Raw genomic sequence first — 10,928 nt, 5'->3', positions numbered from 1 at the left:
AATTCACGCATTTATTCTTATTGTCCATTTTATAAAACCAAATTTAAAAGAAGTCTGCACACATTTAAAAATATTAATACATTTATGATTTTTCAAGCTAATCGTAATAAATGGCATGAATTAATTAATTGATAAAAATTTAAGAGTTTAATTGACTTAAATTATAAATTTCATATGATATTAGTCTAATTAAATATTAAATAAAATGTAAATGGATACATGGGTGAAATTTATTTATTAAACTAATAAGTTATTAGTTAAGGATTTTAATCGATAAAATCTAAAATTTATGGTTATAAATTAATATGTGTCCTTTATTATTTTTTTAAAATAGTTATTAAAAAATGTCAGCAGTCCCGTCTGTCAATAATTACTATATCCCAACCGGCGTCTCTGTCGTCTAAAATTTTGATTCATTCTTCAACGAAGTTTCTTCTCTTCTGCTTCCTCTTATTCGTTCTCATAATCCAAAATCCTCCGATTAAAGTCTCCGGCAATCTTCACGATCCGCCATTGAAACACCTTCATCCGACTTCGATTTTGCTGTTTCATCAGTAAATGAGGTGCAAGAAGCACCATTCCGACTTCAGCAGCACCGTCGGCGTCTGTGCTTCCTGTTTACGGGAGCGTCTTTTAACTATCATCGCCGCTCAGGCACAGGCAGATAAGAACCAATCGGAACTCAGTTCCGGCGGTATTCGTGCGGCGGATGATCCTCTTCCTTCACCGCTTGTGTTCCTTCGTTCTGTCTCTCCTTATGCTGGAAAATCGGATGAAGATTTGTGGAGTAATCTCGATCCCGAAGGTAATCGCCGCCCTCGCCATCAGCGGTTCTACAGTACTCCACAAATTGGACCTAATTATAGAACGAACAACAGTGCGAACACTACGTTCGTCAGTACGGGTTCTTTCGATCGGAAGCAGAGGAGTAAGAAATTTTCGCTCTGGTCCAAGCTTTTTAGGTCTAGATCCGAGAATTTCGAGAAGAATCACAAAAATACTTCTCGAGAATCGCACGGTCCAGATTCGTCTTCTTCATCGCCGTCGTGGTTCTCAACGATCTTTAACGGCCGTCGGATTAAGCAGCAGTCAAGCCTTACGCCAGTCGAGGAATCGATCGCCGTTGCCGAACGGAGGCATTGCCAGGGGATTGAACGCGGAATGTCGCCAGTGAGAGTATCTGACTCCGATGAAGAATGTGAAGGTTCCAATCGTTCTCCGATTTCTCAAAAGTTTCAATTGTCTCCAATGGCGGCTCCTGGATCGGTGAAACGCGGGAGATTAGGCCACAATCAAAACGTTTCGGGATTCGCATTTTGTTTGAGTCCTCTTGTACGAGCAAGTCCGAACCGGAATTGGAACCAGAAGGTAGTTCCGCCGGAAACTTCTTTCTCCGGTAACGTCAGGGTTCCGGCGAAGCCTCATCTCTGTGCGAACCGGTCGAGGAAGATAGCGGACTTTGGAAGAGTCAATCACAACCGTTGATATCGATTACCGTTGACGTTTGACCACAGTATTGATTGTTAATGGTGATACACTTCTCGAAAGTACGATTCTACCCCTCCTACAAGTTTTATTTTTATTTTCCCCTCTTTTTACCGAGTGAGAGAGAAAAAAAAAAAAAAAAGAGTGAGAAAAAAAGGAAAAAGAGGCATACAATGTCATGTGCATTAATTTATTATCAATACAAAAATAATAATAACAACAGAAACCACTATATTAGACTTTAGGATTTTTTAAAAAAAATTGTTTTTATCACTTTATTTTTATAACAACGGTCACGGTGGGAACAAATTTTCAATCTCAAGAAGGTCAAATCAATTATTCTTAAGCTAAATTCGTTGTAATAGTTTTTGAAATCTTTCTTGTCTTTTTGTTTTATAAATAATTTAAGTTAAATTACGATTTGTATAATATACGTTTGTAAATTTTTTAAATTACAAATTTAATTTAAATATATTTTAAAATACACAGATTTTACTGTGAAAAGTTTAAGATTTTATCGAATATAAAAATTATTTTTAATTTTATTGATCAGTTAATTTTTTTTAAAAAAAATTGAATTTTTATATATAAATTTATCCGAATTTTGAAGATAAAAATAGTAAATTTAAAACTACCATTCATGAAAATTTATAAAAAAGAGGTTATAAATGCCAAATTACCTGATTTATAATCTAATCTTTATTCCATTACTTATTTGACTTTGTGCTTGTCTTGATTCCCCTCTCTCAATTTAGTGATCTTCCAATGTTTACTATAATCAATTTCTTGATTAACGTTTTTTTTTCATTAATAATTGGATGACTTTTAGCACAAATTAATTTACTTTGTGAATATCTAAAAATGTATCGAATTAAGTTTTCAAATCAGTAATCCAAATATATATTTTTTTACGATATCAGTGAAAAAATCAAACTTCTAATCTTAATGTTAGTAGTAAATGTCTTTTTTTTTTTTAAAATAAAGGTTAATAACATAGGTTTTTATAATAGTTAAGTCGTGTTTATTTAGACAAATGTGTGTAATTATAAAAATGCATAATTTTTCTTTTAATACATAGCGTACAAAATTTGATACATAAAAATAAAATTCGCTACTATGAATTTACGAATGGACCGTTTGTCATTATTATCGGATAAAGATAGTTCAACTATACTATAATCATGTTGTTAACGAATAAATGGTTTGGTTGGAATCTTCCCACTCCAATTTATTGTTCATGTAATTTTTTTTTCTTTTTTTTAAAGTCGATTGTTTATTTAGACAATTAATTACGATGACTAAATCAACAGATTTAAAAAAAATATATAAAAAATTAAAATATAGATAAGATAAATATTTGGACTTCTATATTGCGTGCAAATAAATGAAATAGATAAAATGACTTAGACTAAAATATATTATTACGTATTAATTCTTTTTCTTTAAAAAAAAAAAAAAAAAAAAAAACTATATACTAGAGGGGAATTAGTCATCCTATTTTAAACAACATCCTTTCTAAAGTCCGTAAAAACAATAGCTACAAATAAGCTTATAAAATATGTTGTTATTGTCAGTATAACTAGTAGCAAGACCAAAATAAATATATTTTATACATTTATCGACTATGTTTAAATATCAAAATAGCTACATATTTTTTTAGACAGAAGGAGTAATAAACTGAGGAAACAAAATTAGACATCTTGAAAAGAAAAATACCTTCTACGTCCCATGTAACTATTTTGTCTAACTTTTAATTTTGATTTATGTAATTATTTATGGTATATAACCATCTAGTCATCATCTTTTAGGTATTCAGTTTGTAATGAAATAATTAATTGATAATTAATGTATTAAATACATAAATGATTTGTACCACAAAGTGAAAAATATAATCCTAAAATGACTATTTTATGTTTAGTGGATACACGAATTTGTTAAAAAAGAAATGTCGAGTATCTCAATGACCTATTACATACATGATCGAAAATTTTAGTCTCGTGTGGGTCTGGGATTTAAACAAAATAATAAGATGACGTGAAACTTTTATAGTAAAATTCTAAGTTTGGTTACTTATTTTCTAGTTTTTACTATGGTTTTAAATAATCGAGCCAAATTCTAAATAAAAAAATTCATCTTCAATAACTTATTTGGAAATTGCCGTGTTTATTTAATATATATGAAAATGATAATTTGAAATTGGGATATATTAAATAAACATAAATTTAAAAGAATTAGAAACAAAATTATTATCGGCCTTAAAGATTCATTTGTTATAATACTATAAGCTTAACGATCTTATACTATTTTTAAACTCAATAAACATGTGATGGAAATTTTAAAGCCCGTTTGGTAATTTTTTTTAAAGAAAATTAAAATCATTTCCTCTCAATTTCTTACTATGATTTGCATATTTTTTAACTGTAATAGTTGAATTCTTAATCAATTAAAAAAACAAAAACAAATTTTTGAAAGTTACTTTTTTTAGTTTTCAAATTTTGGTTTAGTTTTTTAAACCATCAATGAAAGGTATATAATAAATACATAAATTTAGAAGTAGAAGTAATGTCTAAAAACTTAAATTTTAAAAAATAAAATGATTATCAAGTAGCGCCTAAAAATTTTATTAGTCAAGAATCAAATAAATACAAACACTGAACATTCATAAGAGAAATTCTAATAAATAAATAAAAAAGTCTAAAAAATATTGACTTTATAATAAATATTGTATAAAAATATTAATCCCAAAATTTTATTATTGTTGCTGTTATTATATATATATATTATATATATAAAGTATTATTGTTATTTTTCCGTTTTGGTCCATTTAACTATAAAATGGCGGGTCCCGCAAAAAGAAAGTGGCGTACGGTAATAACGATTGATTGGAGAGAAGGGTGACACGTGGCAAGGAGGTTTGTCGACGGCAAGTAGTAGTGGGAAGGCTTATGAGGATTTAATGCGGTGTGACTCGCTCACACAGAAACCTAAATAAGTTGACTGTGTTTCTGTTTTCCTTTTGATTAAAGTCATCAACGTCATTAGTTGGCCTTGTGGGGCCCCTAGATCCTAGGGACCTCACTCCATCTCCATTATTAACGGTCAGAAACCGCTGAGTCCCCTTTTCATAGGTCTACTTTTTTTTTTTTTTTTTTTTTTACATTCATTGTCTCTTGACTCGAAATACTTTATATTATTTATTTAAAAATTAAAATTTAAAAAATCCAAAATACACGTCTTCCTTATTTAAGCTTAATTGATGTTTGATTTTCGATTTTTAAATATTAAGTTCAAAGAATTTGTTTGATAGGGTCTTTATAGTCTTTTAATGCGTTTAATCGATAAACTTCAAGATTTATTTATTTATTTTATCTTAGTTTTTTACTTCTTTGAATTTGTAAAAATGTCAATAAATATTGAATTTGTACTGTTATGCTTGATAAGTCAATAAATTTTTACTTTAGCGTTTTGTAGCGTCACATGACATTATAATCTTATCTTAATTAATACATAAATAAAAAATAATGGAAAAATATATTTTTATTCTTTAAGTTTATATTTTGTTTTATTTGATCCTTAAATTTTACATATTTAAGCTATGTGTGGTAACCATTTATTTTTTATTTTTTATTTAAATTAAGTCTATTTCTATATCATTTATTATTTTACTTTTTTTTTTTAGTTTTTAAATTTTGACTTCGTTTTTTAAACTATTGGTAAAAAGTAAATAACAAATGAAAAAATGTGGAAGTCGGAGGTAGTGTCTATAGACTTACTTTTCAAAAACAAAAAATAAAAAACAAAATAGTTTCCAAAGAAGAACCTTAGTCCTTGAGTTTTGAGTTTGGTTTAAATTTAGTCATTAGGTTTTCAAATGTTGTAATTTTACTCTTGAGATTTGAGTTTTGTTTCAAATTAGTCATTGGTTTCAAGATTTTTCATTCTTAACATCAATTTTCATTAAATACTCATTTCTAATAATTGACGTCAATGTCTCTTAATTAATTTTAAATAATTATTCAGTGAAATTTTAAAAGTGATGAAAAACAGTTAAACTTAATTAATAATAGTTATTTGAATATTTTAAATTTATTAACATACATCAACACTAAAGATCGAAAGTGAGTATTTAGTGAAAAATTGAGGTTAAAAATATAAATCTTGAAATATCGATACCAAATTAAAAGTAAAACTCAAATATCAAAAGTAAAATTGTTGTATTTTGAAATTTATAGATTAAATTGAAACCAAACTCAAAACTTACTGACTAGCTTTATGAACTAAATTGAAACTATACTCAAAATCTAGGAATCAAAAACATATTTTTTCTAAAAATATATTATTCACTTGGACTTTATTTTTTTAGTACAACAAACAAGTATAAAAATATATTAAAATTATAAATTAGCGTAACCTATACTTTTTTTATTTAATATTCGAACATTTAAATTTATGTTCTCAGGTTTTTTAATCAGATGAATAAAATAAATAAATAAACTTCCCACTTCAATAAGAGTTAAATAGTGCCTCAATATGTGACATATACAATTTTGATTGTTAGGTTTTTGCAATAAATTTTATTTTGTAATTTTTTTTCTTTTTCCATTTACTTTGGATGTGAATTTTAAACATATTTAAAGTAGTTGTTGAATTGTATCATATTTATTGGTCTTAATATTTACTTTGTTCAATTCCTACTAAGGACCATACTACGACATCAAATCTAGAGTTGGAGATGAAAATTAACAAATTGATTGAATAGCTCATCCCTCACACCTTTTTTGAAATAGAGTGACAGATCGAATCATTAGATGTGACATAATATATAATTAATATGTCTGTTGAATTATGTTCAAATTCGCAACAAAATATTTAATCTAATCAACATGATTTATATTTAATTTTCAAATGTAACCATATAACTGTGAATATATATTCAAAATTTTCAACAGTATTGTTATTATTATTTCGTTGAAAAAAATGACTTGTAAGCTGTGAGTAGGGGAATAAGATTAAGAAGTGATGGTGATAATGACAAAAATCATATGGTTTTTGGATCATTTATGGACAATTATTATTATTGGAAATTATTAGCATCAGAGAAGGTAGGATTACCTTTGCGACAGGGAAGAATTACTTTGACTTGGGTTCGATAGTGCCAACTGCCCATGCCAGCTTTTATATATACATATATATTTTTGTTAAATTACAAATTTTTAGTGTCGCTTTATTCCTAAATTTTGAAAATGTAACTTTTTTTCTCACAACTTTTACGAATAAACGTATTTGATCTCTAAGGTTCTATTTCGTAATTATTTTTGTTTTAGTTTTCTATTTTTAAATTTTAAGCTTGTTTTTCTTCCAATTTGCTTACAAGATTTTTTTCCCAAAATAAATATTTGAATTTTTAGTTAAAATCTATAAGAAAAAAAAAGTTTTCAAAAATTATTATTACTATTATTATTTTAATTTTTGAAACTTTGTTTAGATTTGGAAGATAAAGATAGAAAGTAGACTACATAACATAAAATTTACGAGTGAAGGTAAAGTTTAGAAGCTTAATTTTAAAAAATAAAAGATAAAATAAAATTATATAGTTATCAAAAGGTGACAAATTTTCAAAACATAACTTTTGGGTCGATTTTGGTCCAGATAGTGATGTTAGATAAGGGAGAAAGAGAAAGTGATGCAAAGTAATGAAAAATATGGTGTGAGTCCTCCAAAATAAAGAGAGAGGATGTGATCGATAATCTTTTTGTGAATAAGGAACGAGATGTGATTAATCGCCTTTAACAATTAAATAGATGTGGCAAACTCAATATTTAAAATGGTCGACGTTGATGAAATTATGGATGTCTGAATTATTGTACACAAATATTGATGAAAACATCAATAAAATAAGTTAAAAATTACTTTTAGTTGCTAAACGTTTATATAACTAACAATTTAGTTGTTAAACTTTGGTTTGTGATGATTTAGCCCTTGTACTTTCAATTTAGTAACAATTTAGTATCTATTGTAGAAATTAGTAATAAGAATTAATGAGATTTCTTTCATAAATAAACTAATAAACTAATTAGAGACTCGACATTCTTATAAAATACAAAGTCTATATCATAAAATAATAAAAATTTGCATTTAATTTTGATGATTGTGTTTACATTAGGGATGAATTGTTATAAGTTTTAAAGTACATCAAGTAAGTTGTTACGTACTAAAGTTAAAAAATTAAATTGTTACAAAATTAAAAGTATATGGACTAAATTGTCACAAACTAAAATTTAGGGACTAAATTGTCATTTTCATGAAAGTATAGGGATAAAAAAAAATGTCTTTTAACCAAATGTTGGAATAGCAACCTCCGATGGATGGAAAACTGGTACGATCGGACGGCGTCGCACGTCAAAATTGAACTTGCAAAATAGAATATTGTTACAGGCTGAGTCGCAGAGCTCACTACTTTTAAGACATTTCGCGGCTTTACCCCTTATGCAAGCAATTCAACAATGGTCACGCTGTCCAGGATAAAACTGTTGGGGTTGATACCCAAAAGTCTCGTGTTCTGTAGTTTGTAAACAGTTTGTACAAACACTTGTGTTGTTAATATATGACATTTACTTCACATCTTGTATTTTGCTCAGTTACTTATTTTATTTGCTTTACCACAAACCAATAAACATAAAATCTCTGGTTATATGTATATGACTCAAGCATATATGTGGTGACATACAAGTGGATCATGTCTTGAGTGATAACCAAAATGGTCTGCAGTGTATGGATATAAGAGGGAAACCTTATCCTGGTAACGTTACGGATGCGGCCCACTTTGTGGAATGGTCACAAGTGTTGTGACTTGTCACAGATGGTTTGATCCTGATCATTCATGTTGGGGATATGCGAGCGGGGGCGTCCTATACAAAGAGTTTGTATAAGTCTTGACCACGAAGTGTTAACGTCTCATTATATAACACCGTTCATGACAGAGACTTCACTACATTAGGATGACCATAGGTAACATGACCTCAATCCTGAGTGAGTTGGGAACTCCTGCCATTGAGGGTGGTCCTTTGATTTGTATGGGTGCGAGTGGCCAGTTTGCCGATTCAAACCTACATTTTGGGGATTCGTCTGATTTGGGAGCTGGAACTCAACTACATAAGATGGAATTCACTCCTTCCCCGAGGCAGGGGTAAATAGATAGATACCCTTAAGGGCTGATTCTGGGGCTTGAACGATGTGATGCCACACATCTTCTCTTGGCCCGAGAGATGTTCACACATAGTTGGACTATGTTGTATTGTTCATTAGAGAAATCAGTGGTACTTAAAGAGTGAGATGTAACTACAGGGGCAAAATGGTAATTTGGCCGAACTGTACTTACGAGAATCTGTGAAGGGTCATCATACTCATGATTGGTTATATCCGATGGACACATAAATATATCTGTGATAAGAAGAGTTCAGCTGTTGGTCTTTAGTGGAATGCCTGACAATTAATGGATGGTGGATCTCGTGGCTAAAGAGTTTAGTTAGCTATTCACGGACCATTGGAGCTTCGAGCCATAGGTCCATTAGGTCCCCTGGGTAGCTTGGATAAAGTTGAGAACCAGTGTTTAGGTTAATTTGAAATGTTCAAATTGACAAGAGGAAATTCGATTATATATGATATAATTGGACCGGTTAATTATATATGATATAATTGACTAAATGTATGAGATACATTATTTTGGAGGAAATTATATATAAATATGATTTATATCAAGTAGAGGAGAAAATACTATAGTAGATATGTGATGTCAAACTATAGGATAAAAATATAATATGATTATATTTATTAATTAATTAGTTGGTTAATTATATGATAATTAATCCAAAATTCACGTTTGAATGTGGGTTAGTGGGACAACGTCGGTTGATGAGTTAAAATGAAAATAGTTTTCATTTTGATCAATCGCCCAAAGAGAAAAAGAGAGAGTGCGCTGGTGTTTCGTAAACGATCGCTTAAGAAAATCGAGAGACTATACTATAGATCCTCTCCGCCTAAACGATCGTCTACCTCGCACCTAAATGATCGCACACTGTCGTCTACACGATCGCATAGCTTCTCTAAACGATCGTTAGTGTGCTGATTTTGCTAAACGGTCGTATACCTTTTCCTAAATGATCGTTCAGTAAAATTTACACGATTGTGTAACTTCTCCTAAATGATAAGCAGCGTGCTATGCGATAGCGCCTTTTTCCCTTTCACTTGCTTATCGCCTACACGATTCGTGTTTCCTTATTCTTCTACCAAATTCACCAAAGACCACCCTTTGGGTTTTCATTCCGAGAATACCCGAGGCTCTTTACTAGTGGTGTCATCCCTGCGACGTTCGTGTTTGTGTTGTTGTTCATGCTACTGTGTTGACGCTGCTGCTAGCCGTTGGTAGATCGCTTGGAGGGTTCCGCTGCTTTGAGTACCAAAGATTGAAGATTGTCTTCAACTAGTATGGTACTCTTTCCCTTGTTATTTTCTTGTTCATAGCATGCTGATAATTAGTGTTTGTTTGCATAACTGTATGTTTTAAATGTATAATGTGTATTTCGGTCACGGTGAGATCGGAGCGATCCAAATGCGCTCATGGAACTCTTAGATATGAGATCCTTAAAAAAAAACCTAGAAAAAGAAATTATGTCTCAACCGAAGCTGTATTGGAATCGATCGAAAATCTCACATCTTTCAAAAACTAAGTTGCTCGGAAAACGTACATCAAAGGAAAGTGTAAAGGGAAGTGTTTTCGTCTAAGAGCATAAAAGAGAGGGAGGAAAATATGTGTTGAAAAACATGGAACTCAATACAACAACAGTTATGCAAAACGGACAGGGAAAGAAGTGCATGCAACCATGAAACGTGCGCGAGGACCATGCATAAGAAGCCCAAAAATAAATAAATATATAATAAATAAAATTTATTATTATAAAATAAAATTTCCACAAACACACATGTGCGCCATGCCACGCCACGCCTAACCAACTAGACGAACGACGACCCGCACGTGTGAGATATCCACCATACCCATTTTTTCCTAACTCTTCGTCCTCTCTAAAATATGGGTACCTCTTGGGGTCCAAACCCATAACTCAATGTGGAAGTTTATAAAGAAGATTCCACTTGTTAAACTTAACGACGTTGGATTCTCAAAGGGTCTTCTTTTCATTTAAAAGTCAAATATTCACTAACAATCCCCCACTTAAAAATTTAAAACCATACGAAAGTCATTTTTCATCGAGCTGTATCAGTTTGTACAATATTGTGCATAAGTAAAGGTGTCTTACAACTTGAACATTTACGTAGTGTAGATGATTTATAATATAATTGAGTAACTCTTGGTTATGAACTCTATCTCTAACAACATCTCACACACAACATCATGAGGGCGTAGTTCGAAAGTTCATGCTTTAAGGCCT

The 10,928-nt window shown here is 30.3% G+C and overlaps 1 protein-coding gene across 1 annotated transcript; it reads left to right on the top strand.

Annotated features, from left to right (window-relative positions):
• The first annotated feature begins 333 nt into the window (after nt 1-333).
• LOC120086361 (uncharacterized) lies at nt 334-1,711 on the top strand. Its single transcript, XM_039042981.2, has one exon. The coding sequence runs from the start codon at nt 559-561 to the stop codon at nt 1,483-1,485; it is 927 nt and encodes a 308-aa protein (XP_038898909.2). The 5' UTR covers nt 334-558; the 3' UTR covers nt 1,486-1,711.
• Nucleotides 1,712-10,928: the final 9,217 nt, after the last annotated feature.

This window comes from Benincasa hispida, chromosome 1 (assembly GCF_027475165.1).
Source record: "Benincasa hispida cultivar pf3 chromosome 1, pf3_genome.v1.1, whole genome shotgun sequence".
NCBI lineage: Eukaryota > Viridiplantae > Streptophyta > Magnoliopsida > Cucurbitales > Cucurbitaceae > Benincasa > Benincasa hispida.
Note: the sequence above shows the minus strand (reverse complement) of the source record. Positions and strands in the feature narration are given on the sequence as shown.

Coding starts and splice junctions, on each gene's coding strand:
- LOC120086361 (XM_039042981.2), top strand. CDS start 559: ATGAGGTGCAAGAAGCACCATTCCGACTTCAGCAGCACCGTCGGCGTC.